Source organism: Electrona antarctica (genome assembly GCF_951216825.1).
Source record: "Electrona antarctica genome assembly, chromosome: 11".
Lineage (NCBI taxonomy): Eukaryota > Metazoa > Chordata > Actinopteri > Myctophiformes > Myctophidae > Electrona > Electrona antarctica.
The window spans coordinates 35,387,601-35,412,745 of record NC_136792.1 but is presented as its reverse complement, the minus strand read 5'-3'; the positions used below and the strand labels follow the sequence as shown (position 1 = coordinate 35,412,745).

Sequence of the window (25,145 nt, the reverse complement as noted above, 5' to 3'; positions counted from 1 at the left end):
CTTCCATTGCTTCCTCAAGACCCTTCTCTCTTTGACAAGGTGCTGGATTTCTTTCTGCCTTCTGGACATGGGAGGGGTTGTTGGTGTCATGTCCTTCCTTCCTGTCTCCTTTTTTCCGAACCTTTCTGCTCCGTAGAAGTAGATCAGATTGCCCATTTTCTCCAGTTTCTTCTCCACTGTTCCTTTGATTCCGTCTAGGATCTTGATCAGGTCTGCATCGATTGTTGCCCACTCTTTCTTGCTGCTGGACTTTGGCCACTTCACATGAGGTCTGTGGCCTTGAATGTTCTTCTCCAAAGCATGTTGCAAGTGACTTGGTTCCAAGTTCTCCATTGTTGTGCTTGAATTACTTTCAGCCACTGGGGTACTGATGCTCGGTGGACTGTGGGTTAAATCCTGCCGCTGAGCTTCACTCGCCTGACTTGACCTTTCTCTCAGGAGATAATGGTCAATGCGAGGTCCCGGCCTCACTTTCTTCCAGCACTTCATCCGCCGTTAATGAATTCTTAGGCCTCTGATGGATGTTACCTTGGACCAGCCACAGCTTCATACTTGGCACTCCTGTCCTTCAGCTGATGATACTTGTGTTGTGCCGATTATCTGGTACGTTGTCGTGTTCATTCCAGGGTCAGTTACCGGGTTATCAGCCGATGAGTCATCTTCCGCCCCGGCTCTCGCAGACTCTTTAGACTTTGAAAAATATAAATAAAGCTAATAACATGTCTATAAAAAATGTATTTCTCAGCCTCTGTAGCAGATAGAAACAACATTTTTAAAATAATTTGAGATCTTACACCTTTCATAAACAATATATTTTATTTGTGCAAACTTTGAAAATGCAACACACAAAATGTAGAAAATACAACATGCACAATAAAGTGGCCGTAATAATGGTAATAAATGCACAATAAAAGTATGCACAATAAAGTGTCTCTCTCTGTTAACACACGACGCACAGACAGACAGAAGCAACCTAGTTAGGATAGCTAGCTAGCTTCAAGAACACACACACACACACACACACACACACACACACACTGGTTAACTATGCAGTCTGGTCTGCATGTTCTGTAGCCAGAGGAGAAAGTGATTCAGGTCTTATCAGCCGCAACCATTTGCTGCTACAAAGAAAGCTGCTCTCCTCCAGTAGTCCATCTTACTGCTCTCACTTTCCTACTAGCACTTTACAGTACCCAGCCCCCCCCCCCCCCCCCCCACTCTCTCTCTCTCTCTCTCTCTCAATCTCTCTGTATTATCCATCCTGACAAGTTTCTCTCATCCCCCCCTTCTCTTCTATGATCTCTACCCACACTGTTTTCATCTTTCTCCTCTTCCTCCACCTCTCCACTCCATCTTTACTCACTGCCCTTTTTCCCTTCCTTAGTTCTGCCTCTTCCTACTTTCATCGCTTCCTCCCATTCTTCTCTCATTCAAATATGGTGGAAGAAGTACTAAGGTAAAGAGTACTGTATACACAACTTGAGTAAAAGTACAAAATATTTGCATCAAAATATAAGTTTACAGTACCAGATTAAACAATGCGTCAATGTGACATGTTGTGAACTAGTAGATCTATTATTTTTGAACAGCCGAAGACTTAATTGGTCAATGTAGTGTGTTTTCTAAAAGTATTTTTTTCCCAATGACTGAAGTGGAGTAAACAGTACAATATTTGCCTGTGAGATGCAGTGTAGGAGTCTCTCTCTATGCTTGTCCTGTCCTTGTAAAACTTCTATCTACATACATGACACTTTCTTCCCGGCTTTAAATACCTGCAACGTTCAATGCAGCACACGCGCACACACACACACACGCACACACACACACACACACACACACACACACACACTTACACACACAGCGACAAAGAAGTCTGGGGCATACTGATAACAAACCCTGAGGAGGCTTAAACGTGAACCAGGCCCGACGTTGGCAGAGCTCCCAGTGGGGTGTGTGTGTGTGTGTGTGTGTGTGTGTGTGTGTGTAGCGACGCGTCCCTTTGCCCCTCATTATAATTATTACTAGAGCGGTTCCCGTTGGGCACTGGCCTACTTGGAACGATGCAAATTGGAAATGCATGCCCCACCCAGTACTTGCGCAAGCAGAGCATGCAAGTAATGTTGTTTATCCGGTGCTCGCATGCGTATGTCCCGTGGCAGCGTATGACGTAATGATTAATTTGTGCTCGATATGGCATTGGTGTCAGATTACATACATACATGTATACATAGGGGCATTACCTTTAATCCACCCGACACTGAAACATATCATTATTTTACGTCACCATCGAGAGCCAGTTATGCCCTGGCATTGGTACATATCTTCATCACGTCATATGCTGCTACGGATGTATACCATGATGTATACGCATCAAACGATCCAAGTAACCACAGTATACTGCTAATCAACTTACAAATGACATATACATATATACATAGAGGCATTTCCTTTAATCCACCCGACACTGAAACATATCTTTATTACGTCACCATTGAGAGCCAGTTATACCCTGGCATTGGTACATATCTTCATTACATCATACGCAGCCACGGCATACGCATAAAACAACCTTAATTGGTTAAGGTCGTTAACCACGACCTTAACCAGGTAGCGCGTGCAAGTTTAAAATAAATAATATTATACTATATGCGTGATAACATATTTGTTTTAACTATAGTATATATATTTTTTTTCATCTGATGCCCATGTTTTTTTTTTAAGAAACTACAAGGGATCCTGGATCCTGCATGGACACTTCTAAATCGATGGGACTGTATTTCTTCTATAGATAGAAGCTTTTACCATACTTAAAAATAAAAAAAATGTACCTCCAAAAACTAGGTACGTAGCACATAGCTAAACTAAACCTAATAATTCAATATTGAAACCGTTATTTCACAGAGAGGCTGAGATTTGAAAGTTCGTAGCGGTCGACAGTACTTGCGCGCTCTGCTTGCGCACTAGTAGACCCTCAATGCCTTTATGAATTAAATACACAGGACACTTATGGGGGGGGTGTGTGTGTGTGTGTGTGTGTGTGTGTGTGTGTGTGTGTGTGTGTGTGTGTGTGTGTGTGTGTGTGTGTGTGCGTGTGTTTGTTTGCGAGTGTGTGGATTGTATAAGTGCAAGGAGGACAAGTTAGACAACGCAAACGTTTTCAAATAGTTTTTCTTAGGTCTTTAGTGGCGTTTTCTTTCAGCGTCTGTGCAGTGACAGTCCTGTTGTTATACTGTAGGCTATGTCTGCGACTCACGGGTGAGTCTTTCTTCTCTCCCTTCAACCTCTCTGTCTCCTCTCAATCTGCCATGTCGCTACGTGTGTGACAAATGAATGGCATCGATGCGATGCGGTGGTCTGAACACCCGTGACTATGCGTGCTTGCCAGTGATATTATTAGCCTTTGAGACAGTTTAGAAGCATCTTTTTTGACAAATAAAAGCCATTACTTGTGTGCAACAAGCAAGTAGGCACTCGACAGAGTGCAGTTCTAGTTTGTTATATTTTAAAGAGGGAGGGACGGTAAGTTAACAAGAGTCAGGGGTAAGTTGCACGCTCTGCTCGCGCACAAGTAGGCCATTCATGGCCAACTTGTGTGCAAAGTGCAAGTTGGCTTGTTGGCTTTCACTTTTTTCCATTATTCGTGGGCATTTTTCCTTGCATTGACTTCGCATATAATCGTGATCGCTGATCGGACCGACCTTAAAAAATCTGCACTGCACACTCCCTTGGGAGATATGCGAAGGATACACCCTCCCACTCTTTTTGGAATGGAGGAAAATTATACAAGGAGAGGCAAAAATCTGAGATTGCATGCACTTCGAATTTACAAGCAGGTATGCAGTAGTATGTAGGCCTACATGAGACCTACCTTATTTTGACACAAGGTGTGAGCTAGGTGGTAACACTTTGGTAGGTGCTGGGTCCATATGTCTTCATGTAATGGCAGTGGTGGTGTTGTATGTCGATGTATTGCGCTTTTAAGAGTTTTGCAGTTGTTGTTTTCTGGGCTGTGTTTTGCTGTTCATTAACACAGTGATTCATGTATAGCGCCAGTGGAATGAGCGCCCCGAGGCTGGCTAATGTCTCTGATAATGAGATTTGAGGAGAAATGTGTTTTTATATGCACAACAGGATGGGTGGTTCTTTTTCCCTGGCTGAAGATGATGATGATACAGTGTTCTGGCTTGTTCCTATTTGCATCGTATTGTTTCATGACTTGACAGATGTATATGTGGTGGCGGGTATCATTGGAACGTAATATGTTTATCAACATTTTTCAATTTTGATAAACATATTAACCTACATCAATTTGCAGTTGATCATTGGAGGCAATGTAGGATTCAGTATCATGCCCAAGGACACTTCGACATGTAGACAGCCATATACCATATATATATATATATATATATATATATATATACCATTATTGGCACGTTTTGCGAAAACCGACTGCACGGTTAAGTCAGAAGTGCTATTTTTTGTGGAAGGAGAAGAAGAAGGAGAAGAATAAAAAACAGACAAATACAATAAGGGACCAAGAAGCACCTTAGGGCGTAGTCCCTTAAAGGGACACTTCACCCCGTTTGCAACCAGATCTTATTTTAATGATGTTTGGGAGACGAGAAACACTTTCCTAGATATTTTTGAGTGTTGCAACCACTCCAAGGAACAGCAATGTCCGTCCTAACATATGTGACTATGTCATAAATAAATAATACAAATAAAATAAATGGTGCATTTATATAGCGCCTTTATCCAAGGCGCTTTACATAGATTTTGCATTACATTCACCCACACATTCATACTCCGATGGCAGCGGAAACCATGCAAGGCACCAACCAGCACATCAGGAGCAATTAGGGGTTCAGTGTCATGCTCAAGGACACTTCGACACTCTGGGGGAGCCCGGGTTTGAACTGGCAACCTTGCGGTTGCCATCCAGCCACTCTACCCCTGAGCCACCACCGCCCCTAACCTGTGACTATGTCCTAACCTATGTGAAAAAGGTGACAAAAGTGGCGCTGTTGTGCCAGAAACAGAGAGAGAGATAGTGTTGCACTGTTGCCTGCTAATTACAGAGAGAGAGAGAGAGAGAGAGAGAGAGAGAGAGAGAGAGAGGCAGGGGGAGAGGGGAGTTGCACCACTCAGTTCACACGGGTGTGATTGTGTCATCAGTGTTCATGATGTCATGGACACTGGTATCACTTCCTTCCTGGACTACATGTTGTCTCAGTAAGACAGCCCTCTCCCTCTCCACAAGATGGGGTGAGTGCACCAAGCATTATGGTAATTGTAGTCCAGGAAGGAAGTGAGACCATGACATCATGGACACTTTGAAATACTAAAATATCTAAAAACACATATTACCCACATAAAAACCCCAGGAAAGTGTTTCTTGTCTCCCAAACATCATTAAAATAAGATCTGGTTGCAAAAGGGGTGAAGTGTCCCTTTAATATCCAAAAGAGAACAGAACAGATAAACAGCAACACAATCACGAAGTGGGGCAACCAAGAAAAAACTGAAAAAACTAAAACGGAGGGATGGAGGCTGTGCTATGCACACAATGAAACTATGTGAGCAAGCAAGGATATACAAATAGCTATCATAATTTGTGTCAGTGTTGCTTTATTGCTACACTTTAATGTGCAAATGTGATGCTTTTCTCCATCTTTCTTTATTTGTGTGACATTCAATATTATTGTACATGGGTTTCATTTAGGCACATTCATGGCCACACCATTATTAGTTTTACTAAGGGGTGGAAAAAAGTACTTGTGTACTGAAAGCTGACGTGTTGCACTTGGTATGTTGTTTTATAAATATTTAAAGATACACTATGTTGTAACATTCCTCTTCTGCCCCGGATTTGAACCCGTTTTCCTGCTATATAGTGCTACTTTAAGTAAAATTAGCAATGCCACAATATTAAAAAGTAAAAATACAAAGTATTGGCATTAAAATAATTATATTTACAGGCATAGTGGCATGCAAATCTAATACTGGTATATGAAAAGAGCATTCCACTTTAATTACACAAACAATCAAACTTCATTTTTATTTAACACATACTGTAAGCCCTATTGAAAAATGTAAATACAAAAATAGTCAATCTACAAGTTCCTGCTTTAGCTCTATTGACAATTACATGCTGTGCCTATTGTTGTATTGTTAATGATTATCATGTAACCATTGTTTATAGCCACTGCATTTAAAACACCCTTTTGATTAAACACTCATTGGCTGTGCAAATCAATTTCCCAGAAGGAGAAAGGGACTCCGATATACGCCATCACTGTTCCATTGTATTGGATGATGTGTTTGGTTATAGCTCGGGTGTGGTGGGCATTGTGTTAGCGGGTGTGATTAATTTGATGAGATTAGTGTTTTGATTAAAACGGCTTGGATAGTATTTTAATAGGCTGCATTATTTCAGCAGGATTACCGGGCGGGGAGCCCCAGGCACATTATCATAGCACACTGTTAACTGATGGATAGGCTGTCAGTCAAAGGTCCCCCCTTTGTGCGTGCGTGTGTGTTCAGATTCTGGTTGGATTTAGGGGAATTATGCCTGATTTAGAATTAGATGCGCTGCCGTGTTGTGCACCGAAAATAGCCCCTCTACAAGCTGCAATCACTCCAACGAACCACACACACGCACGCACACACACACACACACACACACACACACACACACACACACACATACACACACACACACACACACACACACACACACACACACACACACACACACACACACTCGCACTTTGGCTGGGGTTGTGATTGTCCTTGACGATCTGCTCAGCTTTGGCTACACATCGCTATTCCCTGCAGGGAGGGAAGCTGACCTCCCACGATGCACTGGGGTGCCCGAACCAGCCTCTTGTAGCGATTGTAGAGGCTGGTGTGGTTCCCATATAACGAAACAATTTACAAGACAAATGGCAATGTGAACACGTATTCTCCATACGTCCATATGCATTTGCCTGCTCATGTGTCTTGTGTGCATTCATGCAAGTCTCTTTTGATTGTGAGTTTAAAGTGTGCTGTCATTCAATAAATGCAATTCAACAATCCATCTCCACACCACAAAACTCCAAATGTGCAGTTGCATGCCTGCCCCATAAGGATATGCACAAATTGCCTTCTTATGGCACTTTATCAAAGACGGCGCCATTTCCCTTTGTTTTTCCTTTGTTCATGTCTTCGCTGTCAGTGCTGGTGTTGTTGTGCTGAGTCAGGTGCAGCTCCCGCGGGGAGCGTGTCGTATGCATGAGGCACAAAGCAGCCCGAAACACAATGGCCTTTTTAAAAGCTGGCTGTTAAAATTCTCCGCCTGCCATGTAAACGCTGTGCGTTGTGACTGATGGGATTTTCACTGAAAGGATTTAGACTTTTATGCTCTACTGGACGGGTTATTTTTAAAGTTTATTCCTCTCACACGTCACACACAAACATATTGGTTGTAGTTCACGTGTTGCATTGCAACGCATCGTGACCTTATGTAACAATTTTGAATTGACAAAGTTCTTACTTCCTGGCTTCATTCCAAACAGACATGTCTGTTGTTTTTGAGGGGCGCTAGCGCCTCCTATGCACAGCTTTGTGTGTAGGTGTGTTTGTGCACCGAATGTGTTTGAGCACAGAATGTGATGATTTGATTGGCTGATGTATGATGATGAAGTGTGATTTTATTTGTTATTGTTTTTGTAGGAGGGGCCCTACGTCATGATGAAGAAGAACTGGGAGTTGTACGAAGGCAACGACCAGTTTGAGGGCTACTGCGTGGACCTGGCCGCCGAGATCGCCAAACACATCGGGATCAAATACAAGATCGCCATCGTACCGGATGGCAAGTACGGAGCCAGAGACCCCGAGACCAAGATATGGAACGGAATGGTGGGAGAGCTTGTGTACGGGGTAAGGAAGGAAGGACAGACGGACAGGTGGGGTGAGCGAAGGGAGGGATGGAGGCAGAGGAATTCCTGAAGTGAAGGATATTAAATCGTGGCAGTTGGGAGAGGGCCAGAAAGGGCCTAATTGACAGTAGGATAACTCTCTCCTTCTTTCCAAACAGACAGACACGACCGACAGACAGACAGACAGACAGACAGACAGACAGACTCAGTAGATGAGCTTTCAGTGGTGGACAGTCAGTAACACAGTCTATTGATTCACTAGAGACTACAGTAGATGAGCTTTCTATTTACTAGAGTCGTGAATTCATTAGGTGGTTTCAGATACTTTACAAGGCTCTGTAAATGCACTGAGATGCATGATGCACTTGCAGGCGTGCACAACAACATTGTGACACAGCAACGTTTATTTCTTTCTTTTCAAAATCTTTTTATTCAGGTTTTTGTAACAGTAGCCCAGGGGCAAGTATTATTAAAAAAATAAAACTCAATTCCCTATCCCACCCTCCCCCCACCCACAATCCCAAGGATAGTCGGAAAAACAGTCTGGAGGAAATAAAATAAATAAATAAATATATCTATATACACATATACACAAAAATACATGCATACATAATTGCAAAAAAAAAAAGAAAAAAGAAAAAAGAAAAGCAGATTTTTCATAAAACAACGTTTATTTACAAGGAAAGTGCTCCAGTACTTTGACTCCAATCAAAATAAAAAAAGCAACTTTCAGTTGTAGTTGGGTGATATTTGACCAGCAGGAGTGTCTACTTAAATGACTCAATCACTGGGGTTGGGTAGTTTGTGTACTGCTGGTTTGCAAGTATGCATTTACTGTCTGCAACTTTGATGATTATATCGTAGTGGAAACCTTATATCCAAAACGGTTATATTCCTTTTCAGGAAATAACCTTTGTGCCGTTGGATCCAGTGTAGTTATAATTTAGTTTTATCATGCACTTATCACAATAGAGCTTCTAGATCTGTTATGTTTCGGCGGCTAAAATGGCAAAAACAAAATATGCAAAAATAGCATTCATAAAATCACTACTGTGTGTGTGTGTGTGCGTGTGTGCGTGCGTGCGTGCGTGCGTGCGTGCGTGCGTGCGTGCGTGCGTGCAGACAGCCTCATTACAATCGTTTTGCAATTCCTTGGAGGCTAGGTTAATTAGCCTGGGGTCTCCTGTGTGGAACAGGGACAGTAGACAGTTCTGCTTCATCAGGTTTGGATCATTCCAAACGGTCCCTGCTGTCAACAAATCACTCCTCTACTGTCTGTCTGCCACCGTGGGCAAACCCCAACAAAATGAAGCTATCCACTAAATGAGAACCTTGTTATGAGATCGTTACTATACACTACAGTAATATCACTACATAGCTTTAGAGATCAGAGATATTGAGTGAACTTCAGCAGAAGGCAAAAACAAAATGAAGATATCCACTAAATGACATATTACATGTTGCTGTAACTGCCCCCTGGGCTTGGTTAATGGACATTAATGATGAGACAGTAGAGTTTCCAAACTGATGATGATGATGCTCTTTATTTTGGTGAAGCACCAAAATGCACCGTAAAAACTGCAGAAATATGACAAAATATAATCAACATTAAAGTCAAAATACAGTCATTAAACATACAGTTTAGCCAAAATAATCTTCAAACTTGACAATAAACACAATGGTATATTTCTTAATCATCATAAGCCAACTTAAGCTATAAAATGACAGACATGAATTAACTCTTGTAAATATCCCTTAGGAAGACACGTGTTGCATTCATTGTGGTGTGGCATTTAAGTCTTTACATTTGAGCAATAAAAAACGATCTTTTTAACTATACTTAATATGAACACACACTCTTGGCACTATGAAATCTTTATCTTACAAACCTCATTCCGCCTTCCAAGGGGTGTTAAACATGAAATATAAACGTTATTATAGCTGACAAGAGTTCGTTCTGAACTGCATGCGCTGCCGCCATCTTGTCTTTCGATGAACTTTCAACTCTAACGTCACCTTGTATACCTGAATGCCCAGAAAGGGCATGGGCCAACTCTGCCACCTAGTGGACAGTTTTAAACCACACATAACCCAGAGCTGCTCAGAATGTAGTCATTTACACTCCCACCAAATCCTGCTATGATGAAATACAGTTATGAATCATACAGGAATTCTAGATCAACAATTGACCACTCTTTTCTTAGACCTGCAAAAATGTGTAGCACAATACAAAAGTCATTTAAACCTCTCCCCTTTCAGTGTATCAAAGATATGTAACGAGCGTCTCTATCACTCTCAAGGAGGTTGAGTGTTGTCATAGTCATGTGGATTGTAGCATTTACGTATTGCAACTTCTCTGAATTTCTTCCACTCCTCCCACCGTAGCTTCAAGTCGTCCAACTGTGGTCCGTCCTGACGAGTTGAAGGTTGTTTTCTCCTGTCGACATTGAAGGTGAAAGTGTCCTCTTCGAAAGACCGCTGAAGGCCAACTGCATGCTCCGTTAGAATGGCACCCTGTTTGAGCTTCCGACGTTCAGTGGCTGTAGCTCTTTCGGAGGGGTCTACGTAGTCCTTCCAGTTGAATTTGTGCAGATGTGGGCTCTCTCTTTTACACAAATCCTGTGCTTCGATGATTAGTCTATTGGCTTCTTCAAAAGCTGAGACACTGGTTAGCTCTTTCTGTCGAATGTAGTCACTGGGGAATTGTATGAAGCGAACATCATCCTGTGACTCATACTTGCCTTTGTTGATCCTTTCGATGAGGTCTGACTCCAGGGTTTTCAGGACGTCAGTCGTTGATGGGGACGGCATTTCCTTTACGGCAACTCGGTGCACAATACTCTGGGTTCCCTGTCGCTCTGGATGACGATTCGATGTGCCTATTATGCTCCAGCCAAGCTCCGTTCGTTGTGCAAAGGGTTCGTTTTTGCTTCCTGTGACAACTTCAATAGGAGCTAGCGCTGCTGGACAGTCACAGCCGATTAACAGTCCCACCTCACAGTCTTGAAGTGCTGGCAGCTTGTCTGCCAGGTGTTTGAGGTGAGGCCACTGTAGTGCTGTTTTCCAGGTTGGGATGTAAGACTTGTCCACTGGGATGAAGCTACGAGTGTAGGCTTGTGGTACGCTGACGTTGTTTCCAGTTTTCATTGCTCGAACTTGTAGACCGCTGACACTCTTACTCATTATGACTGTGTCAACAGCTGTCATTGTACTGAGTCTCAGCTTCGCTGGTTGACCTTCCACATTCAGCTTGTCAATCAGATCTTCAAGGATGAATGTTGAATCACTCTGTGTGTCGAGCAGTGCATAAGTAAGGACCTCTTTATGTGGCTCTTGCGTTGATGACACGAATACTGGGACGATGTTTGAGGTGGTACTGGCAGGACCAAATCTTGTCGTTGTATGCGATACTACCTTGTGGATTTCTTGTCTTTGATCGTTCGTCGTAGCTGAGTCACTCTTTGTTGCTTCTATTGGCCTTTGTGTTCTCTCTTCGTGGAGACATGTTGGATGGCGACGGCTGCAGGTGTTACAGGTGTGTCGCCCTTTACATTCTATACTTTTGTGTCCTGACCTCAAGCATCCAAAGCAGAGATTGTTTTGATGGATGTATGCCTTTTTATCTCCAATGGTTTTTGATGCAAAAGTGGGGCACCTCACAATGCTGTGTGTTTCTTCCTTGCAGACAGAGCATGGTGGTTTCGCTTTACTGGATGAATCTTCTGTCTCTGGGGTGTCATCCTCCTCTTCCATGTTTGTGTAGAATGCTCTGGCTCTCTTGGGAAACTTCTCTTCTGTAGTTTTGGAGCTAAATAGTAATGGGGAAGCAATGGGGTTGCAGGCTATCCGGGCCTCTTTGTTCAGGAACGCTGTGAAACTTGCTAGACTTGGATAATTTCCAGACAAGTCCAGTTCATCTACTACGATTCTGCTCCACCTTCGTACGATCCACTCGGGGAGTTTATTGAGCAGTTTGTGATTTTCTTCACAGTCGTTTAGAATAGCCAGACCTCTGACGTGGGGCATTGCCTCTGTGCATCCTTTTAAGAAGTCAACAAACTCTCTAAGTGCAAAGGGGTCGTTTGCATTGATCTTAGGCCATCTCATGAGCTTATCTCTAAAGGCCTTCTGTATGATGAAAGGATTCCCATACCTCTCTTGCAGGACTGTCCATGCTCCTCTGTATGCATCCTCTGAGTCCCTGTAGAAGAATCCCTCCACAGCCTTGCGTGCTTCTCCATTAAGATACATTTTCAGATAGAACATCTTCTCACTTGGTGGGAGGGGCTTTCGATCGATCAGGGCAATGAATGTCATTTTCCAGTCAAGAAACTTCATGGGGTCACCGCTGAATGTTGTTGGTTCTGGTGCAGGCAGTCGGTTCATACTTAATGAGCTTGCGATTGCTTGGGCTAGACTGACAGCCTCTTGGTTGGCTGACACCCCAGGAGATGCTTGGTGAGCAGTGTTTGTTTCTGGGTTATTCTCTTCTTCGTAATCGCTTCCAGAACTGTTGTAGGCCCTCACACGGGCTGCTGCTACCTTGACTCCTGTTTCTGCCTTTAACTGCTGTAGCTTTGTCCTCTCCTTCTCCAGCTTCATTCGAAACTCCGCCTCCTTCTGCTTCATTGCTGCCAACATTCTAGCCTCTTCACTCTCTAGTGTGTGGAGATGTTCTTGTTGAGCCTGGATTTCTTTCATGGCCTTTGCTTCTTCCATCTTAGCTGCAAGTTCTGCTTCTGCATCTTCTCTTTTGTTCGAGTTATTTGAGTTATTAGATTTTTCTGAAATGGTTTCAGTCTTTGTGTGACCGAAGACAGACCCATACTCATCCTTATTTAGTCTAATTCTCACTCTGTCCTTTTCCAGTCGGTCATTAAATTCTTCTTTAACAGTCTCTCTTCGTAGACACACAAGATCATTAATCTCGCTCGTCAGAGTGACACATGCTTCCATCCTCTTGAGGATCTCTTGTGTTGGGGTCTGGTTCTGTATAATTGACTGATAGTCAAGGCAGACATCATCCCGACTTGACTGGATGTCTTGGTTCAATTTATCAAGGTCGTCTACAGTGCAAAAGGCTTTTAATTGAATCCTATTTTCCCGTGCAATCTTCTTCCATGTGTCATAAGCCTTGTTAAATGATTTCTCTTTTTTCTTCGTATCCTTGTCATGCATTTCTCTTCCTTTCTCTGTGAATGTTCTTTGTCTTGTACTTCTGCTCTTGTCCTCCTCTTGTGTCTCTACTGTGTTGCTTACTTGTTCTCCGTTGTCTGACATCTTGTTCACTTGGTGCTCTGAAGAGGACTCACAGGAAGGGAAGGGTCACACAGAATGGATGTCTCTGGTCGTCGTGTCGATGATAACTCGCTGGTCTCATATCCAGCAGTGAGTTTTTACTGTAACTGCCCCCTGGGCTTGGTTAATGGACATTAATGATGAGACAGTAGAGTTTCCAAACTGATGATGATGATGCTCTTTATTTTGGTGAAGCACCAAAATGCACCGTAAAAACTGCAGAAATATGACAAAATATAATCAACATTAAAGTCAAAATACAGTCATTAAACATACAGTTTAGCCAAAATAATCTTCAAACTTGACAATAAACACAATGGTATATTTCTTAATCATCATAAGCCAACTTAAGCTATAAAATGACAGACATGAATTAACTCTTGTAAATATCCCTTAGGAAGACACGTGTTGCATTCATTGTGGTGTGGCATTTAAGTCTTTACATTTGAGCAATAAAAAACGATCTTTTTAACTATACTTAATATGAACACACACTCTTGGCACTATGAAATCTTTATCTTACAAACCTCATTCCGCCTTCCAAGGGGTGTTAAACATGAAATATAAACGTTATTATAGCTGACAAGAGTTCGTTCTGAACTGCATGCGCTGCCGCCATCTTGTCTTTCGATGAACTTTCAACTCTAACGTCACCTTGTATACCTGAATGCCCAGAAAGGGCATGGGCCAACTCTGCCACCTAGTGGACAGTTTTAAACCACACATAACCCAGAGCTGCTCAGAATGTAGTCATTTACAGTTGCTATACAGTAATGGTAGAATATAACAAAGTACTCAAGAACTGTACTTAAGTTCATCATCATATTTAATATTGAAACTAAGGCAACTAAAACAGCAGAGCAGCACAAAGGGCAAATATAGAATAAGCCCTAGGGAGCATTTTACAGTTTCCAACATGATGTCCGTCAGGCATCTCTCACTGAGCTTTTTGAGAATTCCTCATTCAGTCGTCATAGAGCTGTTCCAGGTCTACCTAACCAAAGTCTGGCGTTAATATCGCTAGAGGGTGCTATTCCACGCGTTTGTGTACTATTTTATTCGTATTATAATCCCAATAGGGGGATCTTAGATCGCCTCATATAAGAACTGTGTTTGAAAAATAAACAAATCATCCCAGCGGTTTCACTCATATGGATATGAAGAATCAACTGACTGAATTGTTACTGCTGCAGAATTAGTTACATTTTCACTAGAAACAGACTGTATCAAATATGAGTGACTGACTGATACTGATACAGAGATATTGACTTACATTTGGACCAGAATTAAGACTATATCCAGTAGATGGGAAAACTCTGTCACACACGCATGCATGGCTGGCCCCTTCGGTGCCACACCATAAAACTCCTCGTCAAACAAAACCCAAAGATCAATAGACAGTGTTATGGCCTGGCTCTAAGGCCACAACAAATAGCAGACCTGTCTGAACTGAGTGGTGCTGTTGGGGTGTCGGACTATTGGTTGTCTGACTATTGGTTGTCGGACTATTGGCTGACTATTGGTTGTCTGACTATTGGTTGTCTGACTATTGGTTGTCAGACTATTGGCTTTCAGACTATGTAGTCTGTATTGTTCTGTACTGCCTCTCATCATGCACCTGTGCATGTGCTACACCGTAGTCTGTACTGCACTGTGCTCTGTGCTGGTGTTACACTAACACTAAAAACTCAGCTTCCCACCATGCACCTGTGCACAGTGTGAAGCTCAACAGCGCCACTTTGTCACCTGTTGGTACCCTAAACAGACAGACAGACAGACATAGGGAACCTAAACAGACAGACTAGTCATTGGTTAGACATGGGTTAAGGTTAGGTTTAGGTGTGCTGCCCCGTGGGAGGTTAGGTTTAGGGTGAGGGTTTGAGATAGGTTGTAGTTGTAGGACTAATGACTGGTCTAACCAATGCATTTTAAGTTCCAACAAAAACTGGCAGGGGACATGCTGCCCAATTTTAACTAACAAAATGAAACCAAAGCAAAGGTGCTCTGCTGTGGCTGCTCCTGCAGCCTGAGCCTGAGGAGGAATGGAGAGAAAGAATATTAACAGAGCAGGTCTTTTATAGTGTTTGAGGAAGACACTGGCCGGGTGTCTCGGTGTCTCCCCTTTCGCGATTGCCTCTGGCTTCACCCTCCAATCCAGCACTGCAATATGAATGGTTAAAGGTGATATAGACAAGTTTTCAGCCAAAATTTAAAATATATATAAATGGGCCTTTTCCCCCTCTATCTTTCCCTATATTGTGATGCTGAGGTGTTCTCCTGCAACAGCACACTCTCCCTTTGCCCCCCTCTGGCTAAATGCACTGTTTATATCCACTACAGTTTACTAGACGGGATGTCGGGGGGGATTTAAACTTTTAGCCAATTGCAGCGCGAGGCTGTGACAGTGTGTTCAACCCAGCAGTATTATAATGAAAACGCGATGCGATTTCATTGCATTGTATAATATTATCCCCATATCTTAGTTTCATCAACATTGTTCATGTGAAATAGTATGTTATGTTGAAATAATAAGCCTATTGAAATTATGAGAATCGCTATGTATAGGCATGGTTGGGTGGTGTGAAAACACCAGCAGCCAGCACCCCTAAGAACTCGGAGGATCCTAGAAGTCACAGAACGTCGGACCCCGACCCCCCCATAAAATCTCCTGGTTACATCAATATGATCGTTCATGTGGGTTGTATGTGCTTATTTGTTGAAATGGTGGAAGTGAATATTAGTATCATGACGCGGTTTGTCACCGCCGCAGCGACTGCCTGCCCCGGCCGGCTTGAAGCATGCATTCAAACCGTGCTTGCCAACGGTGACAGCCGTCGCGGATCATCATAGCGATTTTTCTTCATTGCAATGAATAACCGTGGACAGAGTAGTTCACATGAACGATGATGTAGTGGCTGGGGCATTTGAGGGGCAATATATGTTTTATATGCACGATTACAAATAAAAGAGAATTGAATTGAGAGCCAGTGAGTCCTCCTCCCCTACTTCCTCATTTGCGGGACTCGTCGTGTCAGTCGTGTGATATTGCGATTATGCTACAGTTACCCTTAAAACAACATGTCAACTCAATGTCATTGTTGTAACTAAGATATTGCGCTCATATTTAGCCATACGAGCGCAATATCCATAGCGTCCCTCCCAGCAGCAACAACAATCCCATAGCCTGAAGTGACCTGGCTCGGCCAATAGAATGACAGGGGGAGGGGGGGGGGCGGGGTGGAGCTATTTGAATTCTGTGTACAAACACTGAAAACTTGTCTATATCACCTTTAAGCAAGCATGCCTCACACTCAGATCGAAAGGCCCAGGGGGGCGTCACAAACTATCCTATTATTGTTTCATATGCAACATTTATAGACTTGCATGGTGTGTACCACACTTCGAGACCAGTGAAGGCGAGACTCCACAGATCATTAAAATCCTAAAAGAAAACATCAGTTCAAAAAGCTATTGTGGAGAAAAACATAATTTGCCTTGCAGCAATCAGACGAAAAACACTAAGTGTTCTCAATTTGCAGAGCTTGACGTCAAGGCAAGTTTGCATGATCAGAAATATAGGCTATTATATATTGAAAGAGAGAGCATGAGATGCAAAAAAGAAAACACGAAAGTCAGCATATATCTCTCACTCACGCATGCATGCACACATGCGCGCGCACACACGCACACGCAGTCACGCACACGCACACACACACACACACACACACACACACACACACACACACACACACACACACACACACACACACACACACACACACTACTACTCAGGTTGATGTTCTGTACTGAATATGGACTTTGAGTTTGAACATTTGAATATGTTTTCCTGTGTTAATAATATTGAAACGGACCCATCAAATTTGATCACGAACACACTGAAATTCCACTGGAGTCTCGAGAAAGCTGCAGAGACATGGAGACTCCTGTTACTGAGCAAACATTCTATAGGCCTACTATAGAATGTTCTACATTGTAGGACTAGTAGCATGCCAAGGTTTGTGACAGCAGAAACTGCCTCCCTATTCCAAAGCCCCCCCAGGTACATTGTATATTTAAACTATTTTCAGCAATGGTACAATTATTTTTTCAGTGGGTAGATCTTGTTGAGCTTGTCATTTTGAAAGTAGATCTTACGTCATAAATGTGTGGGCACCCCTGTTCTATAGCAATAAGTACTATCACAATAAAGCTTTTTAACACTTATTTTAACCAACCTGAAAATCTACCAACGAGAGTTTATTAGACAAATGACTTCAAACATCACATAAGAGATTATTACATGTGTCTATGGCTTGTCAGTTGTGCAGACATACCTCAGGGAGAGGATATCATGAAATAAATTGGATTTCCAGGGAAGGCACTTTACCCATTTTGAATGACAGCAGTCATTACTTTAAGAGGTGAACACTAATGAGCTACCAGTCAGCAAGGTCTATCATGTAAAAATGTAATCCAGTGATGTATAGGAAGATGCCCAGATTGCCCACCCAGATGGTACCTACCGATTCGGTAAATGTGGGGTCATGGCCGCTGGACTAATTCACATCCTTCACCAAGCGCTGGAGAAATTATGTTTTTGGCTGAACTGTATGTGCGTGAGTGTGAGTGTGCGTGCATGTTCGTGAGCTAGCTGGCCTGTGTGTTTGCGCGCAAGCGTTCCTGCATCCGTGACGAGTGAGTGAGACCTTGATGAATGATTTATATTCCACGTGCGTTCCCTCCACATGTCCATGAAATACTCCTCTGTTGCTGCTCCTCAATCTTCACCTCCCTCATTCACCTCCCCTCCTTCCGTCTCCCCCTCCCCCTCTCATGCCCGCTCTCGCCAGCTTTCTTAATTGCTCTTCTCTCCTTTCTCCTCCGTCCGTTCATATACCCCTGTCCCTTGATGGTGTCGTAATGCCTGATTTATACTTAGCCGTGTGCCGATAATAGCCCATCTACAAGCTCACGACGTGTCTGCAGCGTGTTGTGAGCTTGTAGATCAGCTGTTTGTGTTGGAGCATGACACCCACACGCAGCCAAACATGACTAAGAATGACTGTTGTCCACATTTTTGGAAAGTTTTTTTATTAATTGATGAAATTATCAATATATTTAGTCATTGTGTTGGTCGATCATCAATGCTTAGTTTTCACCTAGTCTTTATTTAATTTGAATAGTTTTAGTGGACGAAATTAATACTGGGTTCAAGGTTCAAAGATGGTCTTTATTATTACATCATGTATAGTCAGGGGCACACATAACTTTTTTGGGATAGTTCTCAGAGGAGCACCTGGAGATGCACTGTACACATTGCATGACACCAGAGCTACTAAATGTTGGTATAGCTAGTGGCAGTACGCAATAGTGCTTCATTTTGTTTGATCTGCCGCGCAACATTAATTTTGACCATGCATGCGCACGTGTGCACCAGTTATGTGCAGCCCTGTGTATAGTCTGCAGGTAGTACTAAAAATGACCGGCAGCATTGGTTATAGTTGTGAACTGGCAATGGTTAACCAATAAATAGTTTCCCAAGCTTATTTGTATTTATTCTAGCCAGCTCCTTCATGTGTCTTAATTGTCTTTTAAAAGCTCTTTAGCAGGTCAGTGTATCTATACATGAATCCAGGGAGGGCTTTCCTGTACATGGCAACACCATAGCTGCGGTGTAAAAAGTCATTTCTAAAACGGTTAGTCCCAATATACTTGATTCTGATTGGCTGGTTACCGTCACGTGACCGTTGTAAATTTCACCGATAACCCACACCTTCAATCACTTTGTATCATCCTGCAGCCTTGTAGCTGTACTGGGGAAGGGGAGCGCTTGATTGCCTTACACACAACTGGCCGTGCGGGCGTGTGTAAGCACCGCCCAGCTCATATGACTGTGAATGTGTTGCTCCAGGCGGCCCCGTAAAGACATCAAGCGCTATTCTCCCGTCACATAGCCTACTTGCCGAGAAAAACAAGGAAGTGTGTGGCTCGCTCTGGTGGCGCAAAGCGTAGCTACTTTTGTGAATTTAATAGTTTTATGAGGTTAATATTGCTATATGTTAGTAACCGTTATAGAAAAGCAATAAGCCACTCGAGGCCCCAGCTTACCGGGTATTTTACAATGGCTGGGAGGTAGAAGACCCTCCGCTGCGCGTCGGGTCTGCCTACACCTCCCAGCCATTGTAAAATACCCGATAACCTGAGACCTCTCGTGGCTTATTGCTTAACTCTGCTGCTACGGTGAATGGGGAAGTGACTGATGTCTGTCTGCTCACATTACTCTTTTCAATGTTTTTTACTAACACAAACATTTCAAAGATGCCCAGAATGTCAGGACGAACCTGTTTAGTTTATGGCTGCTCCAACAGTAGGCCTATGGCAAAATTCAACTTTTGAGAGAAACTGAATGTCAAAAAACGTGATCCGCCTCTCGCATTTTGTTGGGCATTAAATAGTATAATTACGGTAAGATCTGCTCAGGTCCTGAAAGATACATAGCCTACCTGTAACGTATCTTATTACATGTTTCTGTTTTATCAACTCAATGCAGCTGTAGGCCTATATGTTTTACCTCATACTTTACCTGCTCTATATAACAACAACAATAACAAGTAAAAGGTAAAAAGCAGGTAAAGTAATGTGAGCAGACAGACACCAGTCATTTCCCCGTAGCAGCAGAGATGACTTTTTACACCACAGCTATGGTGGCACCATCTACAGGAAAGCTCTCCCTGGATTTTTCTATATAGAAGCATAATGCCAATGGACCTAGAGATGCTCTGTGTCTGCAGTACATTATGTACTATAACTGATATAATCTCCCTGCTAGAAGTGTGATGGAAACTGAATATTAATGTTCAGGTTTTGTCCTCGCTGCTATCTATTTTCTCCTTCCTTCCTCGTCTTCACCGACTCTCAGAGATTCACGATGCATGAGTTGTTTTGGGCAGATCAATACGCTCTTTTCACAGCAGCCATATTGGAAAGAAGTGGGCCTCCCTTACTTCCTTCACAGGTGTTACCACACAGGGTCTTTAATTTCCCCCATAATTGCAAGAGAAGGTGTAACCAAATGGACCCTTAGGATCAATTATGAATGATTATGAATACATTATTTAATTCAATTACTTTAATTATTGCTAGTCAATTAGATTAATTAACTATTACACCCCTAGAGTGGTCTTTAAATTGTCACTTCACTGTCATCTGGAGACCCCCCCCCCCCCACCTGCCGTAGAGTATACGTCCAATCATTGAGCTCTCTCTCTCTCTCTCTCTCTCTCTCTCTCTCTCTCTCTCTCTCTCTCTCTCTCTTGCTCTTGCAGAAAGCAGAGATAGCGGTGGCCCCACTGACCATCACGCTGGTGAGGGAGGAGGTGATCGACTTCTCCAAGCCCTTCATGTCTCTGGGCATCTCCATCATGATCAAAAAGCCCCAGAAGTCCAAACCGGGGGTCTTCTCCTTCCTGGACCCCCTGGCCTACGAGATCTGGATGTGCATCGTCTTCGCCTACATCGGAGTCAGCGTTGTGCTGTTCTTGGTAAGTGTGACAGTGTTTACTTCAACTTCAACAAACTTTATTTTTCCTTTCGGAAACTTCTTTTGTGCAGTGGTTGAAAGACAACAGGAAAAAACAATACATAGTGCAGTCACTATATCAAAATACCATTAAAAAACGACTACTGTAAAAAACTACTGCTTAAAGGTATATTCAGTGATTTCACTTAATTCAAATATCACTTATTTTTTCTTTTTTTTTTTGGATAATCCTCCCTACCATAGAGTGTGCTGACCATATAAGGAGTTCCTCCCTGTCCCCAGTCAGCCCCTGGGGTCAAAAAACCCTAGTTTCAGTTTTGGTGGCGGGTGGCAAAGCCTTCATCCAATCAGGATGAGAGGGGCCTTCCTCCAATCATGATCGAGTGGGGGCACATGCTGTTGGCCTGTTGCACTTCCCCCCACTGTAGAGTGTGTGCATGTGCACATTTTGTTACTGGGGCGGACTGGGTGGTTTTCCAAATCACTCAAATCACTGAATGCTCCTTTAAGAGCATAATATATTAAAATAGTTATATATAAGTACTAGTAATCTGATACACTGTATGCAACCTATGTGTTTACTATAGTCCATCAGGTGGAGAGGGGTGACAGTCCAACGAGGGTGGGGGGGGGACCTCAAAATGTAAAAGTTTGAGAACCATTTGGCGTCCAAGGCCACCTGCGGTTTGATTAGAAAAGACATGTACACACGTCCATCCGAGATGAAGTGTATGACACTCATCCGCCTGGCTTCCCTCTCCCGGTATAGACACTTGGCCAAACCAGATGCACTGTGGGGCATTCAAACCCCCTAGACTCAGCGTTGAAGGGCAGGTACTAAGTTATCACGTCTTATGGTGTGGAAACCTGCATGAAGCTCTTAGACAAAAGCATGAAGTATATGACCCGAGCCCGGTTTTTAGGATTCGAGCATCGGCTGGGATTTTCGATTTTCGCCCGAACCATTGTATTTAATGAATTGAATATATGTTTTGTACTTTCGCGCACCAAACCATAGAACGTGCTTTTTATTTACCAAGCTTCATATCATTTTGGATCCTATGGGGGGCGACATTGCATACTCTATTGATGGGGAAAAAAAGTGAATTTCCACGTCTTGAAAATAGCTGATCTGCAAGCTCACAGCGCGTCATAGATGCGACACGTTAATATAATTATTCACAGTTCAGCCCAAAGAAAGCAAGGTAGACCATAAAACTGTTTACTTGCTGGATCATATAAAGTGGCTTTATTCTTTTGCATGATGATTATGCTTATATATGCCCTTTTTCTATGCATTGTTGTTGCCATGCCAACAACTTGTTATTCAACATTAAATGATAAATAGCCTACATTTTGCTATTATTTGCTGCTGGATAATATCACATTCAATTCCATGCTACACATGTCTCTCTGTAATGTAGCCTAATGGTAAAGGGGGACAGTAGCTACAACACGTTTATCTAGCTAAGCATATTGGACGTGATCTGTTGCATGTAAGCTATCTGCGCGAAAGAGCACTGTAGTGGCGTGCTGCGGCTGCACGCATGCATCAGAGAAAGTGCATGTCAGAGACATTACATTACTTTGGTGTTGGACTCGGGATTATTGTATTGCAGAACCTTGTCGGCAAAGGCAAAGCTTGAAGCTTGAAGGCAGAGCTCTCTGTCTATACCGAGCGTGAATGCAAGCGGTGTCACGGTTCAAGTCAGGAGAGCTTTTAGGACCCAAATGCAGGAGAAGGCAGAGGCACTGAGGCAGAGTAGGTCGGTTCAAAATGTTTAATAACTCAAAAACTAGAAATACAAATGAACGGAAGCACACTAGGTGTCAAGACAAGAGACACATAACATACCACAATGAACTAGGAAACACTGGGATCAGGGGGGTATGAATAAAATACTCAAGGACACAGGTGAACTCAACTGAAAATCAACACTGGGAAAGGCTGGGGAACTAACAGGACAAGGTGGAAACACTAGGCTAATCACAGTGCAGGTTAGACAAGGCAGGCAAACAGTAACAAGGCAGACAGGAACACTAGGAACAATACTCCTACAGTTCTAGGAAGGGAAAGGTGCATTATGAAATATCCATTTAAGCTCTGTATGAGTTAATCTGAACAGAACCGACGCAGAAATGTCTCTGTTGGTGTTTTAACCCCGCAGGTGAGTCGATTCAGTCCGTACGAGTGGCACGCTGAGGAGCCAGAGGAGGGCGCCACTGAGCTGGGTCCCTCTGACCAACCCCCCAACGAGTTTGGAATCTTCAACTCTCTCTGGTTCTCACTGGGTGCCTTCATGCAGCAGGGCTGTGACATCTCACCACGGTGAGTGAAACTGTGTGTGTGCACTTCTCTCTTCTCTCTCCTTGTATCTCTTCTTGTTACCTTTGTTCGATAGTTTTGTATTGGGATGCAAAAATCTTTGGCCAGAACCAATGAAACACAGGTTAAAGCTCAAGGCTTAAAGGCCTGTGTTGTTACTTAGGTTTGTTTTTCTTGACCACAAATGCACATAATGTAATTTAGAGAGCATTTTGTTTAGACAGTTGCTACAGTAGGTTAATTGTTTACCATTTCCTAGTTTCTTTGAAGCGCATTGAGACTCTAACCATTGTAGAATGTCTGTGAGCAAGAAGTAGGCAGGACAGGTAAATGCAGCAGTTCAATGGGTGTTTATTGTTAACAACGATAAATCATACAGGAGAAACCCCACGTAGGCCTCCTTCACAGGGGTTCAGTACACAAACAATGCCTCTGTTCCTCAGGCGTTTCCTCTGCCTGGATAGGGTGAGAGTAGGGTGTTAGGGTTTGTATTGCAGTTATACAGTCTTATTTTCCCAGCGCTCTCCTCACTGGAGGCGCGAGCTAGTATGACAGGAGTTCCCTTTCTTCGGGTGACGTCATCCGTCTTGATCGCTAGCATTCCCTCTCTCCCTGTTGTCCGGGGTCCAGCTCCAAATGAGCGACTGCCCAGGGCAGTGCTCAATATATTATATTAGAATTCTAGGTTTCTTTCAGTACCTTTACCGCTGCTGTGGCGGGGCTGCGCTCATCCCACAGCGTGGTGCGTGGACTGGGAATCGCCTTCCCTTCTTATTCATACAGTCCAGTCTTTTGCTCCGTCCCTCTGACGTTGCCTGGACCGTTCCTGAAAGCCTGGGGTGGAATGAGAGTGACAGTTAACACATGCAGAAATGGAGCCATATAGTTGAATGGGCTGCGGAGGGAGCGTGTGTATCTTACCCCCCGACGGTATTCTCTGTGCGTGCCTCCGAGCGTGTGAACCAGCCGCTGTCAAACTAAGAAGTGAGATCCTCTTCTTATACTGCGGCTGTGGCTGATTGTTGATTTGGGTGTGGTCGTTCTGTCATCTCAATCTGGCGGAGGAGGAGGTTTGGGATGTAGACGTGCCCTGCTACGAGGCCGAGGGCGGGCCTAACTGCCCGAGGCGTCTTCTGTCTGACAGCTTGTTCGGTTGCCCTGGCGACGCACTTACCGTCTCGGGGAGTCGCTAGCGAGACCCCACACACTCCCCCCCTAAGTTTCTTGTCGGGGCAAGGAGCTTGATTCTCTTCCTCTTCCTCATACATCCGGGACATCGCGTCGGCATGGCGCATTTCTTTCCCGGGCCGGTGCTCTACCGTGAATGTGTAGTTCTGTAGTTCGAGGAACCACCGGGTGACCCGCTCGTTCCGATCCTTGTTGGTGGCCATCCACTTGAGTGGTGCGTGATCGGTCACCAAGGTGAATCTCCGCCCCCACAAATAGTAGCGGAGGTGGTGGATGGCCCACTTCACCGCCAGACATTCTTTCTCTACTGTAGAGTAGTTTCTCTCGTGCTTGAGTAACTTTCTACTTATGAACGTGACTGGGTGTTCGTCTCCATCTAGTGGCTGGGCCAGGACAGCGCCTACGCCCGTGTTAGACGCATCTGTGTGGAGAACAAATGGGTGATTAAAGTTAGGGGTGATTAGTACTGGGCTTTTACAGAGGGCGTCTTTCAGCGCTTGGAACGCGCTCTCCGTTTCCTCCGTCCACCGTACATGGTGGGGCAGACTTTTTCTCGTGAGATCGTGCAATGGGCTTGCCAGTGTGGCAACATTTTCTACAAACTTCTGATAATAGGCGACTAGTCCGAGGAAGGATTTCACCTGTTTTTTTGTGGCAGGTCGAGGCCAATTCTGTATTCTCTCCACCTTTTTCTCTTGTGGCTTGATGCAGCCGCGTCCAATGGTGTAGCCTAGATAGTCTGTTTCGCTCCAGGCGATACGGCTCTTCTTCGCATTAACGGCGAGGCCGGCCTGCCGCAGTGCGTTTAACACCGCCTCTAGTCGCTCCAGGTGTTGCCGCCAGGTGGCGCTATGGATGATCACGTCGTCTA

The 25,145-nt window shown here is 43.7% G+C and overlaps 1 protein-coding gene across 2 annotated transcripts in view; it reads left to right on the top strand.

The window, feature by feature from the left end:
* The window catches only part of gria4a (glutamate receptor, ionotropic, AMPA 4a), a gene marked incomplete at both ends in the record, with an annotated part of 202,311 nt that overhangs the window by 121,432 nt on the left and 55,734 nt on the right, over positions 1 to 25,145 (top strand). For both annotated transcript variants that reach the window (XM_079515075.1, XM_079515074.1), the window contains 3 exons: positions 7,717 to 7,923; positions 20,546 to 20,761; positions 22,929 to 23,089. In XM_079515075.1, the coding sequence (XP_079371201.1) occupies positions 7,717 to 7,923; positions 20,546 to 20,761; positions 22,929 to 23,089 (584 nt within the window). The remainder of the gene's footprint in view (positions 1 to 7,716; positions 7,924 to 20,545; positions 20,762 to 22,928; positions 23,090 to 25,145) is intronic.